This window comes from Heliangelus exortis, chromosome 15, assembly GCF_036169615.1.
Source record: "Heliangelus exortis chromosome 15, bHelExo1.hap1, whole genome shotgun sequence".
Classification (NCBI taxonomy): domain Eukaryota; kingdom Metazoa; phylum Chordata; class Aves; order Apodiformes; family Trochilidae; genus Heliangelus; species Heliangelus exortis.
Genome location: NC_092436.1, coordinates 10,157,221 through 10,179,903, shown reverse-complemented (window position 1 = coordinate 10,179,903; position 22,683 = coordinate 10,157,221). Strand labels below are relative to the sequence as shown.

At 41.8% G+C, this 22,683-nt stretch overlaps 1 protein-coding gene across 5 annotated transcripts in view; it reads left to right on the top strand.

Annotated features, from left to right (window-relative positions):
• The first annotated feature begins 3,988 nt into the window (after positions 1-3,988).
• CSNK1A1 (casein kinase 1 alpha 1) overlaps positions 3,989-22,683 on the top strand; it is a 33,800-nt gene continuing 15,105 nt past the window's right edge. For 2 of the 5 annotated variants that reach the window (XM_071759112.1, XM_071759111.1), the window contains exons 1-5: positions 4,023-4,609; positions 5,463-5,569; positions 17,142-17,268; positions 19,008-19,106; positions 21,464-21,547. In XM_071759112.1, the coding sequence (XP_071615213.1) occupies positions 4,487-4,609; positions 5,463-5,569; positions 17,142-17,268; positions 19,008-19,106; positions 21,464-21,547 (540 nt within the window). In that variant the 5' untranslated portion in view covers positions 4,023-4,486. Of the gene's footprint in view, positions 4,610-5,462; positions 5,570-17,141; positions 17,269-19,007; positions 19,107-21,463; positions 21,548-22,683 lie in introns of all 5 variants that reach the window. The other 3 variants (XM_071759110.1, XM_071759113.1, XM_071759114.1) reach the window with 3 other exon arrangements.

Sequence of the window (22,683 nt, the reverse complement as noted above, 5' to 3'; positions counted from 1 at the left end):
GGCCCATGGAACCCATTTGAGTCACTCATCTGGCAGAACATTAACCCAGAGAAAACACCCAGAGAAACTTGTAGGGCAATGTTCTGCAGGCTTGGGCAGAAAACCAACCCACAGAAGGTGTGACAAACCAGCAGAGCTGGCCACTAGGAGCAGGGTGAGTAGGAGGACAGAGAAGGACACAGAAGTTGGACCACCCTGTATGAGCAGCAATGAATCACTCCATCACAGCCCAGCTGCTGTGAAACTGCAGCCCAAAATTCTTCTCCTAGCTAACGTTTGCAGTGGTTTTAATTGATATAATTTAAAATCCAGCCAGTATTTCTGTGGCTTTCCTGTCTGAGCAGATCTTGTTCCTGTTCTTGTTTGTCTTCACTGACTTCTGTACTTTCCTAAGGACTCAGGACATGAGCCTCAAAGCAGAGGCTGTGGTAGGATTTTTACAAGGCCAGGGCTGCTTTCAGACTGTTGGTACCTTCACTGCTCAGCAAGGCAAACCCAACCACGTTGCCATAGGATGTGGTTTTCTGCAAGGGTTTAGGAGAGGCATTTTTCTGCACTGTGGCACGAAAACAGAACAGATTCATGGGTCAAAATAAAACAAATAAATAAAGGCAAAAACTCTGGCACAGGTGGGCTTCATCCTGACACTGGAGAGGACAGCAAACCGGGTGAGACCCACCTCCAGATCTGATCATCTGGGATTTGTCAGGCAATGAGTCTCCCCCAGCCTTATGCTCAGCACTTACACAGTGCTGTTTGTTCACTGGGTTCAGTTCTGTCTACCCAGAAACAGACCTGCCCTTTCCCTCTTCTCTGAAACTGAACCATCCTCTCCTTGCTGTTGGTGGAGACATAAACAGAGCCCCGAAGATGTACACCTGACAGGTAGGGCACAACAATTGTCCCCAGCCCACAAAGAGATGTGTTCTGTGACCACAGGACTGCGGAAATGGCACGTGGTGGGATGGGGGAGCACAAGGCCCTCTAGTTCTTCCTTCTCCTGGACTATAAACATCAGGATGCCTGGAGTGGCCAGAGCTGGAGATGTAGCAGAGGTGTTTCCCACACTCCTGGTCCCAGGTGTTCATGAGTATATTCACTGCTGCTGGCCAGGGGGGATGGAGATGGAGCTGCAGCTGGATTGTTCCAGCCTGTTCCACAGTCCTTCCCACACTGCCTAGGCTGAATCCTTTGAATCCCCCCCATTCCCATCCCTTCTGCAGGACCCGTGAGTGAATGCAGGTTTAGAATAACCCAGCAAGAAAACACTAAATGCTGATGGCTGGTTCTTTTTGCACAACACCCACCTAAACTGCAGAGATTAGGGGCACAATGTGTGTGCCTGGGTGTGTTTGCACAGACGGTCCCTCTGCTCTGTGATGTCCCCTGGACACAGGGATGTCCCCCGGCAGGCAGGAGGTGGCAGCATTGCATAGCCCAGGAGATCCTGCTCTCCTGCATACCCACCCGTGGTCTATTTACTGCCCAGGAGCTGCAGACCTGTTTTTCCAGCTCTCCCAAGGATACGTGACTCAAGCCAAACGCTCCCAAACGGCTCAAATCCCACCCCGAGCAACCATTAAAAACAACCAAAACCCCAAAGGCCACTAAATACACACTAGTCCTAAATTGTGTGCAAATTACCAGCAACGTGAGGGCAACCGAGGACACCAGGACCTCAGCGTTTAGAAATCATTGAGTGTGATGTTCAAAAATACCTCATTTGCCCTTGAAACTCCAGCCCCCTTAACTCGTGTGTGATGTATCCCAGCTCCTCCGCACAAGCTCCACATTCCCTTTGAGTGACAGGGGAGCAGATATTCTTGCAAGTGCAAATGAATGCTCCTTGACAGAACTGAGGAGGCAATGAGCTGGAGCTTACTCTCAGAGCATCATTTCTGGTGCATCTGGCACAGTTCAGGCTGATTCTTCATTCTTCACATTTTATTTTTATTAGAGGTACAGAGGGACCTGTAGTAAAACCTGACAAGAAAGCTCCCTGAAAAAAAAAGAAAGGGGGAATTTGGAGCAGATACTTGCAGTCAGGACGATCCTTCCCTCTCTATTCTTCCTCATCTCTTGCTGTGGAGTCATCCTGTAGCTGAACTGAATACACTGTGGGAAGAAACATGGGAAAATCAGAGTCTTCCCTCACAGCCTAACAGCCAGAGGGACACAAGTCATGACTCTTGTCTTTGTGCAGGCAGAAAGTGTTTGTGTCACAACGCCTTTACCGTGCTTGAAAGCAAAACGGTGAGCACCATACAAGACTTTGTTACTGTATGGATGCTCTTCTGTTAAGGAGTTACATGAACAACTTCCTTCCTATACCAGTGCCCTAACCTGGACTTCTATATCTCGCTTTTCTCCAAAATAGTTAGCTATTAAAAAAAAACTGTCCATAGACCATAGAATCACAGAATCATATGGGTTGGAAAGGACCTCAGATATCATCAAGTCCAACCCTTGACCCACTACCACCATGGTTTCCAGACTTAAAATCAAACTTTTTTAATTATTATTCTCATGGCTTTGGGTACACCAGGCAAGCTGGAAAGTAGTTTCTCTGACTGTACCTCTTAAAATCAGACACCCTGAGTAGGCTTTCCTTCTACATAGGAGGTACATGACTGTAGGAGCTTCATTTCTCCTGCAGACTGAATCATTTCCCAAATGTAGGCTTGCAGAGCAGAAGACGCTGCTCTGACAGGGAGTGATGATGAGTCACTGGAATTCACAGTTCTCTGTTCCTGCAAAGGAAAAACTCCCAGTGCTGAGCGAGGGGGCAACGGAGATCTCGGGTTTGACAGACAGCACAGAACAGCTCCTGAAGCACGAGCTGCTGGGTCAAAGAAATCTGGGAAAGGCAAGGAGCTGAGTGTGACAGCCACGTGAAGTCAGGGGCTGTGAGGCCAAGAGACGTGGCCATGGCAGGTGGTGTGGCTCTGACTGTGGTGTGGTCCTCATGAAGGGGACAGACTCACCTCAGGCTCCTCCTGCCAGTGGAGGTTGGATATTAGGAAGAAATTCTTTAGGAAGAGGGTGATCAGGCATTGGAATGGGCTGCCCAGGGAGGGGGTGGATTCTCCATCCCTTGAGGTTTTTAAGAAGAGGCTGAATGTGGCACTCAGTGCCATGGGCTGGCAACCACGGCGGTAACAGATCAAGGGTTGGACTTGATGATCCCAGAGCTCCTTTCCAACCCAAATGATCCTGGGATTCAGTGAATGGGGAAACTCCTGGGAGAAATGTGTGCGGCCCAGCCCGGGTGCTGAGTAACACAACTCAAGCAGGCTGAGAACGAAGGTTGGAGGGATAAACCAGACATTTTAAATCAGGCACAGGGAGCAGGGAAGGTAAATGAAGCCGAAGGATTCTGTGTGTACCCAGGAGGGGGGAAGCTGCAGCCAGGCCCTCAACTCAGCCCCGCCGGGCTGCAAATCCCACAGGACAGGAGACAGAATGCTGCCACTTCGTTGATATATGAAAAAAAAAAATTAAAACACGTGGAGATTGGGGTTTGGGACGCGACACAAACACTGACACGCTGCCAGCGCCCAGCCACACAGACAGAGCCACGCAGCGTCACGGGTGACCGCCCGGCCTCGCCTGCCCTTCCCCCGCCACCCTGCAGCCAACCGGGGGAAGATGCCCGGCTGCGGGTGGGCAGAGCTGACGGCCGGAGCCGGGCGGCACTGAGGCTCCCCCCTACCCCTTCACGGCGGGCAGGCCCCGGGGTGGCACGGGGCGGGGTGCGGTCCCTTTAAGAAGCGGCTGAGGGTCCACACGCCGCCTCCGTCCCCTTCCGCCCGGGGTCTGCCCCGGGTACTGCGCATGCGGGCAGCCCCCCCAGACCCACGCGGCGCGCGGCGGGGGCGGGGCCTGGCGCGGATGGTGGCCTCTGATTGGCTGCTCGGGGAGGGGCGGGGGCGGAGCTTGTGCCTGAGGCGCAGGCGCGCTGGGGGAGAGGCGGAGCCGTTCCTGGCGCAGGCGCGGCTGGGGCCCCGCCCCGCTCCCAGCGTGCCCCGCGCGGTGAAGAAGCGGCGGCTGCAGGCGGGGGCATTTTGTGTCCGCGGCGGCAGCGGTTGGGAGACAAGATGGCGGCGGCGGCCGAGTGAGGGACCGGCGGCGGCCGGGACCCGGCGGAGCCAGCCGGCTTCGCGGTTGTTTTTTTTTTTTTATTCCTTTCTTTCACTCCTCTGCCCTTCCCTACCCTCGTTACTCCCTCGGTGGCCGCCTCTCGTCTGTCTGGAGGCCACCGAGAACCGCTCGGCCGGGGAGTAGGACTGAGCCGCGGAAAGGGGCGCCCGCCGGAGGGCCCCGGTTGGAGCTGAGCAGCAGGGAGCAACCTTCCGATTCTGCTAACGCCTTCCCTCCTCTTTGCCCTCCCCTGCCCCTTCTCCCTCCTGCGGGGCGGCGGTAGAGCCCTCTTCCTTCCCCCGAGCCTCTCGGAAGTGCCGGGAGGGACCCTCGGCCGCCCCTCGCCATGGCGAGTAGCAGCGGCTCCAAGGCCGAGTTTATTGTCGGAGGCAAATACAAGCTGGTGCGGAAGATCGGGTCGGGCTCCTTCGGGGACATCTATTTGGCCATCAACATCACCAACGGGGAGGTAAGGGCGGCTCGCACTCCCTCGCCTTGGGCCCATCGGCGCTGTCCCTTGGCACCTGGGGGGGGGGGAGTCCGGGGGGGACTGGAGATCAACCGGGGGCGAGTGGAAGGCCGGGTTTTCCTCCAGCGATCCCACAGGATTTTGCTCCCGGTGTCACCGGCTGCCAGGCCCTGGGCGGCCCTGTCTGTCCGGGTGGCTCAGCCGCCCTCTGGGGGTGAGGGGGGTGAAGGGACCCCGGGGTTGGGGAGACCCGGAGACCCTTCAGTCGTGCCGGCGTGGCCTCCCCCACCCAGGGATTGCTGAGCGAGTGATGGGGAGAGGGCTCCACCATTGTGGGAAAAGATACTTTGTCTTTTACCAGCCGCCCAAGTTGCCCCTCTCCCACCAATTCCAATTCCCCCCCCTCTCTCATCTGGGGAACACTTTGCCTTGTTTTCATCAACAGTAATAGAAACAAAGAAGATCCCCTGTTCCTTCAACTCTTTTTTTTTTTTTTTTTTTTTTTTTTTTTTTTTTTTTCTTGGTGTGATTCTCTTTTTTCTCCTTCCTCCCCCTCACGGCTCTGAGCTGTAAAGAAGAGACACCTACGTATGTTCTCCCTCACTTATATGGACCTGAAGACTTTACATCTCCAGCTCAATTTCATGACCTGGATACTTATGTACAAATCATCACGATGCGGATTTTATTTGAAGATGCAACAAAATGCAGGACGTTGAGCACTAAGGGCTTTAAAAAAAAAAAGATACCTCAATGAATTTGCAGCAGGAGTGTTTGGGGGGATATTGAAGTGCTGTGCCCCTTAAGACTCAGTGGACACTCTGCTCTGATTCCTTGTTCCCTTTCACTATAGGAAGTTGCTGTGAAGTTGGAGTCTCAGAAGGCTAGACATCCCCAGCTGCTCTATGAAAGCAAACTATACAAGATTCTGCAGGGAGGAGTTGGCATACCACATATACGGTAGGAATCATTCATGTGTGCCAGTACAGTGACTTCTCTTTAACGTTTGTGTGATGCAGGACACCGGCGTTAAAAAGATTTATCTGGGAACGACAGGGTTGTTGAGGGGGGGAAAAAATGCTCCACTGGAAGCTGTTCAGCTACTTGGGTATCTTCCCCACCAGCTACAGTCTCGTCTTGTTTGTACATACTGGGCTTTGAAAGTGAAATCTTCAGCTGTTCTGAACTGTGAGAAATTCTTGTCATGGTTAGAACAAAGTGAGAGACTTTTTTCGGTGAGAGCTGACGTTCTTAATGAGCTTGAGAGAGTTTGAAGCCCGTACTGGAAATGGCTGCTTTCTTTTGTTGCTTTTTTTTTTGTTGCTTTTTTTTTTTTTTTTTTTTTTTTTTTTTTGTTCCAACATGTCTTCCTCCTCCGCTCAGAAAATGGCGGATGGACGTGATTAACCCTCCCCCTTCTCGTGTTGGGACAAGGGACGTGCTCAGGCATGTATCTTTTCCTTTCATAGTTATGTGCTCGCAAGGCAAGAGCCTGCAGAGAACCTCAACCAGGAACGAGATGGCAGCCCCTTTCTGTTACTCATGCCTCACTAGGATTTCCATACAGTCAGAGTGCAAAGATTTATCCCTTCCAGTTCTTCATTATACAGCTGCCTTGTTTGTGTGAAACTTCCAGGAGTGTTTAGTAATGTGTTGATCTGGAACAAAATCACTGGTGCAGCAAATTCGAGGGGGAGAAACTTATTATTGTGGTGTTATACTGGGTTAGTTCCCAACTACTGAATCTGCATCAGAATTGATTAAATGAAACTTGAATTACCTTCAGAATAACTTTGTACAAGGAAGTGTTGGGTTGTTTTTTAAACTTTGTTAGTGTTTGTTTTTACAGTTAATATTTTGTATGCTTGCACTGGGACTTAAAGGAATTTTGTTCATTGAGCTGCCAAAATTATTTCAGTTTAGGATACTGGGTCAAACTGGAGGTTCCATTTTATCTTTTAAACCTTCCCTGACTTTGTTTTGTGTGTACCTGTGTCAGTAGCAGCCTGTAGGGTCTGTTGTCATAAAGAAGATATATTATAGGTCGTGTATTAATTTTAACAAACTCTAAAACAAGCTTTTATTTCTGAGGTGAATAGTTCCCCTCCTGTCCATTTTCCCCTTGGACACAGCTCTGTGTAGTCCTGAATGTAAGCTGGAGCTCCATAGCAGTGGAGACAGTGTTGTCCTGGCCATCTGTCCTCATTAACTACAGCCTTTTGCAGGAATAAAATAACCATACCTGAATTAAGCAGCTTAAACAGAGTTGCTTATGTAAAACCAGATTTCATCTTTATTTTAGACTACAGTTTCCTTCTTCACTTAAATGAGTGCCTTTATTTTACAATTGAAAGAGCAGAAGTTGCATTTTGGAAGGCTGTCGCACACAGTATAGTACATGCTAAAACAAGGATAACTGGGAAAACAGCCAAAGCAAGCAGATATCAGGTGTTTCATCACAAAACTCATGTGGGCATTCTTAAACTTTTTTTTAAAAAGAAGTAAATGAATGTTTGGTGCTGTAATGAAGCTTAATATGCACATTTTTCAACCTTTCTGTGTAACAGAAGTGTACTACTGTTTAAATTCTTGGATTTGATTAAAATTCCCTGTGAGAGTGCTTTGTTTAAAGCTTAAATACTTGATATAATCTTCCATGCTGAGAAACCTGCTTATAACTTCAATTATAGCAGTCACCTTTTCAAATTTTTCTCTATTTGACATTGTTCTGACATTTGTTTTGTGTATAAGCAGTAACTGTGGTTTAGAAGTCTCACCACCATAGGGGAATGACAACCTTTCTGCAATACACACTTCCTTCCTCCTCCCTCCACCCCACAAATAATAGACTACAAGAATCTGTAGAAGAATGGACAACTCAGACAATACTCAAAACTTCTCAAATCGATTTATAGACTCAGAATTCTCAGGGAGTGTGATCTATTTGATAATATCAGCGTTCAAAGTTTTTAACTTTAAGTTTCTTGGTAATAATTTTTGTAACATTTTTCTGGAAAAGTGTCTTTCAGGAAAAAAACCACTTTTTGAATTAAGGATTAATTTTAATTTATTTTGTATGCAACAGATGCTACTTGACAGGTTCTTTGACAAAGCTTCTGTTGCTACTTGTTGTCTTGCTGCATGACATCTGGTGATGCTTGAAGAAATCTCAAATAGTATTTTTATGCTTTCTGTCTTCTGTAGGAGGAAGACTACAGAGCAGGGTTTGCAGAGCAGGTTTTGAGACAAATGTTAGGATGTGGTGTGTTTAGTAGAAGTGGAATCCGTGGCACCCTGAATATAAGGGGGAGAATTTCACCTCCCAAATGAGATGCATCTCTGAGGTGATTAACAAGGATATATCTTTGAATAGGTCATTGTAAAGATGAGGACCAAAGTGGAATTACTGTGCATATTGTTTCAGACAATTCAAGCTTTTCTGACGTGTGTTTTTGGCAGCAGCTGAGCTAGAATGTATGACTGTACTTAGGTCACTTTGCATTTGTAATTGATAATAGTGATTCCACCATTGTTTTATAATGGTACTGCTGTCAAGTTGGAATAAGCTGTACTTGGCTCAGTATCTTTAGAAGGATGAATCAAGTTGAAGGAAAACCTTCCAGTACATTTGTTTAAATTTCTGTAATGTGACACCTTTAAACAACAGCATCATTAGCAGAGCATCTGATACAAAATTGAAGAATCCTGCTAACCTTTTCCCATTGCCATGCTGGTCTCAGTAGCACTTCTATCTCAGTGCTACACATCTGGGAAATGCAGACACCTGATCTTTCCTTCCTCATTTAACAAAGTAATGCAGTGTCCAAGATCAGCTTACTAAAAGTTGCATTATGTGGCTTTGCCTTACTAAAGTGGTCTGCTGTGGTTCTTTGAGTCACAAAGATGAAGTAAGAGGTGAGGTATGGATTGCTCATTCATTTTGGGCACCTGTTCTTACAGCTGAATTCTGCCCTTTAAATGTGATTGCAAGCTTAGTCATAAGATAGCATATCTGGAGTGTCATGGAAATTATCTAGAACCAGGCAAAATTTTTATGTCTTTTAATGTTGATTTGATGGCCTTTTCTGGCTGACTGCAAGAAAGCTGATGGGCAAAATACCAGTTTTGGCTCTAAGTTTAATAGTGCTTCTGTGAAATCAAGTGTTAAGTTCTGTGGAAAGTGAACAAGGTACCATGGTACTCCCACTGTAACAGAACATGTTTGTACATAAAACAGCAAAAAAATTGATTGGAGTGTCTATTCTCTGAGTATTCTAAACCCTCTTAGACATGCAGATTTTTGACTACTGTTCATTGCTGCTCCTAAAAGAGTAGGAAATAATTTTGAGTTTCACCAAAAAAAAAAAAAAAAAAAAAAATGCTCTGTAGATTTTTAAGTATTGGCATGTTCTTGATGCACAAGTTTTGGTTAACTGTGGCCTTTATTTTTCACAAAAGGCTCTCAAACCAAGCTTAACATTCTAACAGTCTGATCTGCCTTTAGGACACAATGCAAAGTCTGCAGTATTCTACTGGGCTTATTCTCATTGTTCTCAACCATCAGCTGTCTCTTTTTTCCTCTCTTTTTTCAGTGGGAAAGCGTTTTTAGCTGTAATCTTGTTAACTGGGCACTGATCCTATTAGTCTGGACTATACCTTTATTCCCAAGTTCTGGGTTCTGGCTTGGAGGACTGCAGTAGGGTGTGATTTTTGTATGTTTTGTTCATAGTGTAACCATTAAAGCACTCTTGACAAAAAAAATTTTCAATGTATCTATGACAGCAACTCTTGATTTTGCCATGTATGGTGTTTACCAACTATTGTTCATATTCATCATGAAATTACCTTTAGGTATTCTTACAGACATACTTTAAAAGAGGAGTGTGGTTTAGGTTTTTGTGTTGATTATACCATGGAATATCTTGTTTCTGTTGTCATAAATGGAAAACAGCTGTACTGCAACTGGCTGTGGCTATTGGTGATACTTCAGATATGTTGCTCTTAAGATCAGGAGGAGAGTGGAGTGAATGTGAAACAGCTACTGCATGTATTCTTCTTTGGGCAAGCCCAAAGAGATACCATACAGCTTGTGAGGCTGATAAATAAAGGTGATTATTTAAGTTTAAATCCAAAAAGCTACTGACTTGGCAATTTTTTTGCAATGTTATCTTGGAAACTGAACAAGTGACTCCTTCTGAACTTTTTAATCCAGTAAGTAATTGCAAAATATTTTGATGTTGAAATTTAGTATTGGCACCCATGTATCACCACGCACTCTTGTAAGCAGTGAACCATATTTTAAAGATTCTGGCAAAAAAAAAGTCTTGAAAGCATCTACAGCTTTTGTGTTTCTGGTTCCTTGCAGCCATGTTGTTTAATCTATCCATAGTAGGCTGCCATTGTTCATCTTTACTAGGTGATACATGTAATGGAAAAATGTGGTCATATTTTGGTAATTTTAGGGTTGCTCTCACAGATTTTTCTTTGAGCACTTTGAATTTCAGTCTCTTATTAGAAGTGCTTAAAAATAATTGTAAATACACCCATCCTAAACAGCTTCATTTTAAGGTGCTTCTTAATAACTTCATGCAGTCTGAAAAAAAAAAAAATCTTCTTTTCATTGGTGGTTCTGGGAATAATGAGAGAAGTTCCTAGGAATTGAGCCTCCTATTAATCTTCTGTTATTACCTAAGGCTGTATGCTGAAGGGCAGAACCCCCCTAGTAGATGAGAGGAAGCTTCTTGTTCTGGTAGCTCAAAGTAAAATTTCAAGCTAGTCTTTTAATACCTAATTTTTTTTCTGTTGAGAGAATGAATATTTAACCAAAATCTATTTCATATTTTACAACAATTTTTAAACTTGTGTCTTTAATTGGTCTTTGTGGACTCCTTAGCAGCATCCAAAAGATAACCACAGTTTGAAAACAAAGCTGTCCCCTTTATTTATTTTTAAACTTTATCCTTGCCTTAGGTCAGTCTTTGCAGAAACAGTGTGCAGTTTCAGTTCAGTATTACACTTCCTTGGTACAGGTGATGAGCAGAAGCACTATTAAAATGCTGTTTCCCCCAGGCAATGTTTCCTTTAGCTACTGTGGATCAATGGCTTTGCCTCACAACTGAACTGAACCTCCTGACTTTATGGAAGACATTTTATTTACATTCTCCTGACTTCCTAGCAGACATTAATGTACCTCCCTGAACAGCTAGCAAAACAGCAAGTCAACTGTGTGGATGTGTGCAACACAGCACTAGACAAATGAAATTACTGTTTCTTAGGAGATGAGTTGCACTGGTAGACTTCACATATTCATACTTTTCTCATAACTACAAAAAAAGATACAGAATTTTATTTTTAGAGTCTTAACTTCACAGTGTAGAGTGTTCAGTGCTGTTTCTTTCTTTAGCACTTGGGTGGCCTAATTCATACTCACCATGGCAACTAATGTTAGGTGACATCTGCTAAATATTCCACTTCAGTATTTCAGTCATGCCATATTATGTTAAGTTCATTTATATTACTCCTAGCTGGCTGGCAGTTAGAAAGTGGTTTTCCAGCTTAAGGAAAGATAAACTAGAAGTATAATAATTTAGATGTCAGTCTTGTGACAGTACATTAACTTACTTTTGTGTGTTGCAACAGTATCTGTTAAGACTCGAATTAGTATATGTTTGCAGGCAGAATATACTTGCCAGTTTGTGCAAAACAGTATTTGTCAGGAGATGTCTGTACTGAAGTCTAGAACGTGGGACCAGAAGGGACCTGTCTGGTCTGAATCAGCACCTGTTTTGGACAACATGCTGTTCTTTCTGTTAATCAGTCAGGTGCTGTGTTAAAACTTTCTAGGCTAGCATGGCAGTGCTGATTTTGTTATTGGAGAGCAAGAGAGAGAGAGCATCTGTTCCTAAAAATAAATGCATGTACCTGTAGCAATCAGCTCCCATTTATTTATTGTTGATTTCTTTTTATTAATGACCTTCTTTCTGTTACAGTCTCTATTTATAAAGAATAGTTGTGTAACTCCATAGCTGCCTTGCTGAGCTGTTTGAATGCATGGTTACAGAGGTCACCACCTTCCCATCTTTCAAAGTCTATTCTGTCTCTTTTCCAAGTTGGATTTCCTTTCCTGAATGTTGGTGATAGGGCTTGCACATCAGTGTCTGAAGCATCAATCCCAATTGCTTCACAGTTTCTGTTGTAGAATGCCTGTACTTTTACTGGTTAGAATTATTTTTCAGCGATGCCTGATATTAGAGTTACATGATTATAGGGAGGTCTGTGTTCTGTCATCTGACTAATGCCTAGCTCAGAGACTTCTGTGTGACTTAGTGCTTTCAGAAGTGGTGCACAGCTCCAGGGTGTTCATCAGTTCAGTGTCATTTGGTTTTCTGAAGGATATCTGAATCCTCTGTGTTCATGAGCCCTTCTGGACATGGATATTCCCCCTTGTGTGCTTGCTGCCTTGTCAAACATACTAATAGGGTGATCTCAAGTAATTCTACTAAGAAGTTCTTTCACAATGTACTTTTTTGTTTTAACAAAGTTTAAAATCGCCATAATTTTTCTGACAATCTTAATTTTTGTCATGTAAACTCTGTCACATGGTGTTTGAAAGCAAAAATACTGGGAAAATAATTGCATAGGACTAAAAGTAATTTTAGGGTCAAATGTTATGATTTAGGATAGCAGTGAAATGTCAGAGGTCCAAAACTTTTTTAATTCTTTTTGAATGTGACTACAGAGATTTCCAGAAGTCTGAAGGTTTAACTGTTCAAATCTTATCACAGCAGCATTGTAATTCCTTGTAGTGAGGAACCAGGAAATACTTTTTTGGTCTCAAAAACATGACCTTCTGCAGTTCTGTTTGTAATTCCAGGTTGCCACAGCCTCCACTGGAATAGTTGATGATCAAATTGACCTAAGCTTTTAGTGTAGGATACATTACCTGGCAAAGCAGGTGTTGATTGAGGAGAGCTTTTATTAGGCTGGAACAAAATAGTCTTGTTACAGTTGTTGTGGTAGTTGGAACACTTTCTTGTGGCACTGAGCTGTTCTGGTTTTGTGTACAAAAAGCTGTAGACAAAATGATGAACCACTATGCTAATGGTGACAATGCCTTTACTGTCTTCATCATTTCAGAATGCATGGGATTTGGGGTTTCTTTACCAGCGATTAACAACTGTATGGTTTCTTCAGTAATTAAGTTAACCTTGATCTGAGTTTGAGGGGTTTTTAATGGGAATTTTCTGAATCCTTTTGGTCAGCATGTGACCAGCTCATACATAGCTTTTGTAATTACCTGTGCTGGTTTTGTTACCTTGTTGGAATTACAAATGCTGATGTAATGGATGAAACTGCTGGTCACCTGCTAAAATTGTGTAAGTGGTACAGTAGTCTGAAACTATCATTTTATATCCTGTAACATTCAGACAGTGTCTGAATTCTGTAAGCCTGTTGCTTACCTCTCTTCTGTCTGGCCTGCCTCAATTGGACTCTTTCAGAGGTTTTTTCAGTTTAAAAAAAAAAAAGCTATTAAACATTTTGTGACATTTTAAAAAACATTTCTTTTGTTATTATTATTTATAATATATGCAGTTGCTGAAATACACATCTCCAGTCAAGGGAATTTAAAAAGAAACACCTCACTTAAGTTGAATAAAACATTTACAGTTTCAGCTCTGCATGTATACTGGGGCAATATATCAGACTGCTGAGCCACATGATTTGGAAATTTGTTGACGTGGTGAGTTTTGGTCAGATAAGTCACCAAAGTCAAGTTAAGGTCACTGTTCAATCTTTAACCATGGTTTGACAAAAAGGTTCATAAAGGATATTTGCTGTATTCCAACTGATCTCTAGTAATTTGATCTGCAGCTTTAAACAGATGAGGCAAGGGAGAGTGACAAAGCATTTTCATGCATGTGTGAGCTTGGGCACACATTATAGCTTGGATATGGACTAGGACTCTGAAAAGCTGTATGGATGTTAGTGGTGTGTGTGTGTGTTTGGGGCTTGTTTGGGGTTCTTGGTTTTTTGGTTTTTTTGGGTTTTGGTTGTGGGGTTTTTTGGGGGGTTGGTTTTTTTTGTTTGTGTTTTGCATAAGTAGAAATCAACCTGTCCTACAGAATCAAAATCCTCTACTTAGGAAATATGTTCTAATAGGATGTGCAGTGCTGTAGGAATGAATTAGAGATATAATAAGTTTTCTGGTCATTTAACTTTTCTTGAAATAATACACCTCATGTAACTGTGTATAGTCATTACCCACCCCAAGTGAACTGTCAAATAGTTGACTATCTTGCTCCCACATTTGAATCCCCTCCAAAACTCTCCTGGCTTAAATGGTATTGCTGCTGCTTCCTCAGCTTTAGTATGTGTTAGAATACTTCCAGGTCTGGTTAAAAAAAGAAGTCCATGGTGCTCTAACATCTATGTGGGACACATGTGCTCTGGGATGTAGTGTCATCTAATAGTTGTCCAGGGCTTTGTATGGATTATTCCTCAGTATGAGTTCACTCTGTGTTTCATTGTTGATGCAGTTTCAGAATTTTTGAAGATTTCTCATTTTACCAGCTCCTGCTTCTAGAGTTGTGTTCAGCTTGTTGACATATACACCTTAGCCCTTGCTGAAGTGCTCTGAATCTGTGCTTATCCAAAATGTGTGGATACATACCATAATATCCAAGGTTTCCTGACAAGAGCCAAGACATTCTAACACTTCTAGCACTTTTACTCTGAGCTAAGCAGCAGGTACTTGACTTTGAATCCACATGATGTATCCTTACTTCTTGATCCCATTTTCCCTGGAAATGTTCCAAGGGAAATGAGAACTTGCAGTGTTAACAAAGTAAATAAAGCACAAGTTACTCCACTACCCCAGCAGACAATTCAGTTGCCAGTTTTGAAATTAATAGATGGGTCAGTCTTCTGTGAGATGAATTGCAGGCAGGTAAACAGAACCAAAATGTTATGAGGGCCCATCTTCCTACTTTGTCTTGTAGAGCTGATTCTGCTTTTCACTAGTACAAAATGGTCGGGACACAAATTTTCTTGTGCATATGCAGACGTAGGCCAAATAAAAGGTTGTGCAATCATCCTAAATTACTGCACTTCATCTTTTTCATCAGCTTCACTTTTTCTGTGATGCTGTAACTAAATTTTCTCAGCTCAGTTGAAGGCTGATTTTTGATCCTTTTCTCTTAAAATTCTTTCTCTTGGGCACTGAACCATTAAAGTATTGAACAATTACACTCAGTATCTGAATTGGGCTTCCATTTCTTTAAGAATTTATCTGAATGTTGATTTGCACATTAGAATGCTTCAGTTCAGCCCATTGTTTTTTACACTTTCACAACAAACTTCTGTTTCATGTGACAGAGTAAGCAGGTCAGTGAGATTATTGTAATGTTTCCTTTTCATTTGTGTCCTATGGAGTTGTTTATAGAGCCTTGTCAAAACAACTGAGCTGTTTGCAGGACTTTGGTAGGAACCAAGAAGTATGTATGCAGTCATTCCTCATTTGTAGGTGGTTCATAGTTCATTAGGAGTGTTTATTAACAGCATCTCACTTTGACTCAATCTCTGCATGGTGTATTTTAAACAGTTCTCTTGGTTGCTATTGCAGTTGAAACTTGCTTCTGATCACTCCCTAAAAGGACCTAGCTGAGCAAGTATTTCCAAAATGCATGTATTTCATGGCTTGGTGTCAGGTTGCAGTGTGGATATTAACCTCTTCATAAATTACTGACTTTATCAAATAATACCATAGACATGCTTTCCCAGTTGAGTCACTTGTCATTTGGTTTGGTCACTTTTTTTGGTACATTTGATAGTACCCATAGTACTTTTAATGAATTTTAAGAAGACAAAACCTGGTAAATGCTATTTAGCAGTATTGTTATGAACATAAACATGTTGGAGGAAAACTGTTCTGTTGTCATTTCATTTGAATAATGGCTTTCAAAATACATATTTTCTGCATCCCCTTTTGATGTAGGGAGTGAGCAAAGGTCCTAGATTGTTGTAAAACAAAGAGTATGATCCACAGTCCATGTAAAACATTGTAATGTAGTATTAGAAATTTTATAGAAGTCCATTGTTTCCACTAGAATTTCAATAAGAAGGTAGAAGCCAGTAGTTCCTGAAACAAATCCAAACACAGAATCTTTTCTCTGCAGTTATGTAAACATTTTATTTTACTACTCTGGCTAAGCTTGGAATCCTGTGAGTACCAAGGAATTTCTCAGCTTTATCAGTGGTAACTATTTTTCAGACAACCATGCATGACTCTCCTGAAGTCATTGCCTAAAGTGGAAATAAAATGTCTATACAGGTCTTTAAGCCTGAGCTACTTCTGTGTTTGAGATTTTTTTTTTTTTAAATCTGAATGCTTTTATTATGGGGTGTATTTGTATTCTTAGTGAATTTTGTCTGCACTGGTGTTACTGGAAACATCAAGCCTCCTCCAGGAGACAGCTGGTCAGCCAGTATCCTGCCCATCTACTCCTGGTGCTTGGTCCCTGTCAAAAAATCTGTGTGCCTAGAAAAGGCAAAATGCAGCCTTCTGATCAATAAAGTGCTGAATCTTTTACCAGCACTCAGCTTCATGAAGACCTTTTCACACACACCTCTCACTTAACTGTAGTTGTCTGGAATGTGCAAAAGGACTGTAGAAAATAATATTCAGGTTCACTTGGCAGGAGTGAAAGGTGTGACTGCAGGTCCTCTCAGATAGCTTAGGTTGTGAAATAATTCTCCACTAGGTGCAGATAATATAAAGCAGTACTGTGGTGGAAATGTTGGATGTGGATTGGAAGGAAAAATACACATGGGTAGCCTTCTGTTTGTGTTCACAGCATTGGTAACATTTAATTTTTTGCCCTGAGTCATCAGACACTTAAGGGTGTATATCAGTCTTGGCTGCAATTGCTACATTGCTACATCTGTATTTTTAGGAGACTTGAGTGGTTTTTCCTCTCTGAAAACCTGTTAAAAGAGGCTGTATCTTCAGTAGGACCATAGAAATTGGTTACTGTGTTAAATGAATGAAGAAGTAGTGTACAAGTTAATTGTGTGAGCTGCTTTGGTCTGGTGCAGATAAATTATAGCTGAAAATAAAGCCTAAAGCATCCGAAGGTGTTTCTGGCAAGTTAAATAACACAGGAAACAACGATAGGAATGTAAGGTGTCCTGCAAATAAGTTTAATTTCAGATTTTGTACACACCTCAGTCTATTGACATGTAAGGGCTTCTGCTTTGATTATATTTTAATTTTGGTGCTTGGTATTTCAGTTGCTGCTAAGGTGGGATCCTCTGGTGGAAAAACTAAATCCATGCACAAACTTGCAAACTTTTGTATTCTGTTTTGTTCTCAGACTTTGTTTCTGGGGAAAACAAGACACTGCTTGCTCTGGTTTTTAGTTAGCTTTTAATCTTGAGTATCAGTCAGCAAAGTGCCCTTGCAGCCAAGAGCACTAATGGTATCCTGGCCTGCTTTAGGATTCCTTCTAACACTGGATAATTTTCTTTGTTGCAGGTGGTATGGTCAGGAAAAGGACTACAATGTTCTAGTTATGGATCTTCTGGGTCCCAGCCTTGAAGACCTCTTCAACTTCTGTTCCCGCAGGTTTACGATGAAAACAGTACTTATGTTAGCAGACCAGGTATGTACACATTTTACTGGGAGGAAGTTGAAAACCCTAAAGCCATTTTGTGCAGTGTGGCTCTCAAAGTGTGTGAAATAATGTGCTGTGAAGTATTGTATACAGCAGGTGAACACTTGACCTTTATAGGAACAAAGCAATTGTGACTTTTGTGTGCCATGGCATTCAAAGTGGACACAGGCCCATAGTGGGAGGGCAGCCCAGATAACATTTACTTTATGCTGCAGCTCTATCAAGGACAACTTTATTAGTATTGAGACTAGTATTGAGTGGATTACCTCCCCAGTATCAGTAATGGGGGAGGTACTGGAAGGATGGAAGCAGTCTCTAGTTAGGTTTGACCTGATTCAGTGGAAACCTGTTACATGTAGGGCAGGTGCAGTGACAGGCAAGCAGCATGCAGGTCTCTGGGTTTGTTCTTACAGAATATCACTGTGCACTCACAACCTTCTTTAGCTTCTAGTGCCAGATAATAAGCTAATAAATACAGTTTTGGTTGTTGTGGTGCTTGAAGACAGTTATTAAAGATGTTAGTGAATGTGGCACTGCCTCGAACTTAAGGCCTCTAAAGCTCAAGTCTGTTACTTAAGGCATCAGCAGACCATGTTTAGTCTTTCTAGTAATTGATATTTTTTTCGACTTGGTCATGGCAGTACAGCATTTAAATTTCCAGCCATGTTTTTTTCTTGCTATTTAAGAAATAACTTGATTGTTCTGTCTTCAGGTACTAGAAAGGCAGTAAGGGTTTCTTGAGTTGAATGTTCAATGCTAGTTTAAATTTCATCTAATATATAATCAGTATTAGTACCAAGTTGTCACTTAGCCAGGTGCTCAGAGACTGCCAGGCTTGTGGCCAAGGAAGCTCATGATGGCATCTTTATGGATACAAGGTCAGCTGTCCCTGTTCTCAACTGCTCTAAGTGGCACTTTAAAGAGTCATTTGCCTGCTCAGTTAGATAGAGTCTGGGTGTTACAGCATCTCCAGGGAATTCGTGTGGTTTTTATGAAGTATTCCTTTGGATGATAAACACTTGTAAGTTGTCATCTAGGAAACATAGAAGGGGATGTGTCAGTACATGGAACTGGCTTTTATGTCATAAACCAGTAGGACATCTGTCAGGGGTATGTTGTGTCAATTCAGCTCACTAAAGGATGTGTGAAGGGTGTTCTGGGAGCTGGAAATCTGAACCACATAAATGTGTGTGCTGTGATCTCACGCACAGGAAATGATATGACCATATATGATGATACAGATGTGCCAGAATTTCTTGGCATCTTCGTTGCTGACTATTATTCCTGCATCATGGTAGCCTAGATATGACAGTATGGGCCACAATCAAGTTGTTACTTGCTCTGTGTAAAATGTTGCCTGGCAGAGTGATGCCTGAGGATGAGTGACTAACTTGGCCAGGGGGAGGGAATGAGGGTTAGAATTTTGTGGTGGGTGTAGAAAACCTCTGAAGTAAGGAAAAAACCTACTCTTCAATTGGACACTATAGTTAGAAAATTAAATACTTGAAATTATTTCCCAGACATTCAAGTTAATCTGCCATTTCATTATGGAGATTTACTATACAAGAATGTACTTGGACAGCATAAAAAAAAAAAGACTTGGTTTAACTAATATATAAACTTAAGTTGCAGAGGAATATTAATCCTTTCATTGAAGGTTTAAGAGAATCGTAATGCTCTCATTGACATACTACATGGTTTATTACTGTTTTGTTTTTTTTTTACAGATGATCAGTAGAATTGAATATGTGCACACAAAGAATTTTATACACAGAGACATTAAACCAGATAACTTCCTAATGGGTATTGGGCGTCACTGTAATAAGGTTAGTCTAATTCTCTTTGTTTAAAAGATCCAAAGGGAATGGCTATGTCACTTTAGTCAAGCTGCACAACATTTTTAAAACTCACTGCTGAAACTGTTCTGGATGATAAACCATGATTCTGTGTGAGAATTTGGATTTCTCAATGTCTGCTTCTAAATGCAGTGGCATACACCTGTGTCTCTGACCCCCCTGCCTTACCTGTGCCATGCACTTGATTGCAAGAAGATCATAAACTAACCCTAGAGAATACCTAGCTACTTTCCTAAATAATGGAGTTTCATTATCCAGATGACTTATGTAATATAATTTATTTTCCTCAATGATAAAGTCAAATCTTACCTGTGGCTTTGGGGCTGATTTGGATGAAAATAATTTGTGCCGGTGTGGGAGCTCCTGACCTACCAGTCACCAGGGATTTAAATCTTGCAGTCACAGACTGGTAAAGAGAACTCTTCATCCATCAGAATTGCAGATACCATACAACTAGTAGCCAACATTTAGATCATTTGTCTTTATAAATAAATGAATTTATGCAAATATGTTGATGTAAAACTTAAGTTGTACTTGAATGTGTTGTACAACAAATAACTGCACTCAATTTACTTCCTGGAAAAAGAAGTGGGGAGGGGGCATGGCTGAGGTTATTGAACTTGTTTGGGTGGGTAAACATAGTCAGAAGTGCATGTTTCCTGTTGAAAACCTTATATAGAAGAAAACTGGGTTTTTTGGGTTTTTTATTTTATTTTATTTTTAGTTCTTTTGAGTGAAATATGCTTAATCCTGCAATTTGTATGTTGAGCTCGGGCAGACAGGCAGCATTGGCAATGCATTAAGCATGCTACTTAATAGAAATTAACTTCAGGACAAATGTATGTGATCAAGTGGTTTATTGGAAGCAAGATTCCCACTTCTCTATATGCCATCAGAGAATGTCTATCTTTAGGCACTACTAGTGTTCAAAATGTTTACCTTTGTTTGCCTGTATGAATGCCAACTTCAGGGCCATGAGCATTAGAAGGGGAAAGCTTGATTAACATGGGATAACAGCTCTTGTCTGAAGAGGTGCAGTGCACTCAATGTTTAGATCCAACCCTTGTTGGAAAAGCTTGTAAGTCCAGCTGAAGGGCAGTCTACATGTAATCCTGTTGCTGTTAAACTTTTCTTGTTCCCAAATTTCATACTTTCACTCTGTAGAGCTCTATTTTTCTCTGCTGTGTTGAGCAGTTAGGCTCCTTAATTTTCTGGCATGACTTAGAATATAACTTTTTTTTTTTTTTTTCCCCTAGGTTTAGTTTCTGATTTCCAGTTGTTCTTTTTGGGCCATTTTTCTATACTTTTGCACAGTCATGCTAGGTTGGCATTGCTGCATTCCGTTTCATCTTGACGTGGATTAATGGCCTATGAAATGCTGCTGCACTTCCTTTAGTGGGGGAACACATTAGATTTGCATCAACTGAAATGAAAAGCAAAATTGCCTGTAAACCATTTTATTTTTTCCCATTAGAAGGCCAGTTAAAGAGCCACACAATGATACAGTGGTAAACACTGTGGGTGTGGGCTTTGTTCCTGTTGTAGGGTTTTAGAGATGAGGGAGGTAGTTCTTGGTGGAAGTACAAATCCGTAGGCTTACATGAGCACAATTAGGAATGGGTTGTTTCAGTTTTGAACCAAGGGAACACTTGCCACCATACAGTACTTACTTTGCTTATTTTTTGTAACTAAGGATAGGTTTGGATTTTTTTTGAGATGACTATGCCCAGAAAATTGGCCACAAAGCCCAGAATAGCATGGTAATCTTGTTCCAGTAGCTTCCTGTCAGATTTATTAAAAATAAATTATTTTTTCAAATTTTAATTTGGTGATTGGGAGAAATTTTGCTCCCACTTTAAAAGATGAATTTTCAGCTCTGCTAGAAATAAGCCCTGCATGCTTATGAAAGTAAACTTTAAGGTGACTAAATGCCTTCTACCTCTTCCTTACTGAAGATTTACTTTTTCTAAATGTCTTTTGGGGGAAGGGCAGTTTGTGGAATCAAAGGATGCTTTTGTAAGCAAAGCTTCAATTTCCTTTTTTAATAGAGCCAAATGTCACCATTGCTATCCCTTGTCAAGGCAGTGCCATTTTGGAGTGGCTCAGTTGAAATTTACCTTGTCACATCTTCCAAATTTTCTCCTTAAAAAAAAAAATTAAAAAGTATACGAACAGTTTTTTGAAAACTACAGTGCTTGGTGGAAGAAGGATGGCATTTGGCTACCCTGTTCTTTCTCAAACGCCTCGGTGTTGCCTGTCTGCGCCGGCCATTGTTGCAATGTAAGCAATACTGTTTGATGCACTGCCACCCTCTATTGTTTGTTCAGTGTTTAGAATCTCCAGTGGGGAAGAGGAAAAGAAGCATGACTGTTAGTACTTCTCAGGACCCATCTTTCTCAGGATTAAACCAGGTCTGAACTGTCTCCTATTCCAACCTCAACCCCAAATTCATGTGCTTTATTTTTGGTTTGGTTTGGTTTTGTTTGGTTTGGTTTTTTGGTTTTTTTTTTTATTTATTTTTGTTTTTTGTTTTGGTTTTCTTTTTTGTTTTTCCTGGAGAATGTAGACCTTGCAAAAGCACCTCTTATGTTGGCATTATTCAGACATACTTGGCAAACATGTAACATTACTAAGATGTTTCCCTGTGGCGCTTGTTGAAATTGTGGAGTTGTTCTAAACTTGGTAATAAAAAGGGTTAAATGTACATTCTTGATTTCAGATGCAGAAGCGAGTTTTACTTTTGCCCTTTAGAACTTGAAATCTCTTGAATGTGTTGAAGGGTAGACATGCCACCCTTGTGAAATAACAGGTCTTCTGTGTAGGGCTGTCTTCTAGTAGGGCTCCTGTAGTGTCTTTGAATGCACATGGGGAACTTCAATTATCAGTTCAGCCAAACCCTTTCCTTTGCAGGTTTTGGTCAAAATGAACAATGAGAACTCAAATATTTTCATCCGTTGTGTTTATAAAATGAAATTTCTGTAACAAATTGTCTTGGAGAAGTATCTTGTAGTGTTAAATGTTGTTCTCCTCTTAAAGAGAAGATGAATTGGAGAGGAATGAAGACATATGCCAGTTCATAGCAGGACAGCTGGAAATGGCTGAATGTGAATCATAGCTCAGGAGTTTGGCCATGGAATCAGTCCGTAACTTTCCACAGTGATAGTCTTCATGTATTAAATCCCAGGAAGCTGACTGCTGGATGCAAGCTGATAGGATGCTGTTGTCTGCTTCTGAAAGTCTCTTATCAGTTGAGGCAAAGACTTTGATCTACTTCTCTAGTTGCTCTTGGCAAAAATCTTGCCCTACTTCTCCAGTTTCCTGCTGATCATGCAACAAACAGAATTAAGGTGATTCGAGGTTATCTGTGGGAATATTTGTGTTCCTGCTGGCTGGCATTGGTACGTTCTGTGCTCGTCCAAATCAGGCTGTATCTTCCAACTTAACTCTTTGCAAGACAGATGATGGATTCACTCCTTTGCCTTCCACCCATCTAGAATTTAACATTCAAAATGAACCTTAATTTCCTGAAAGGAGTGCCAGAAAATAA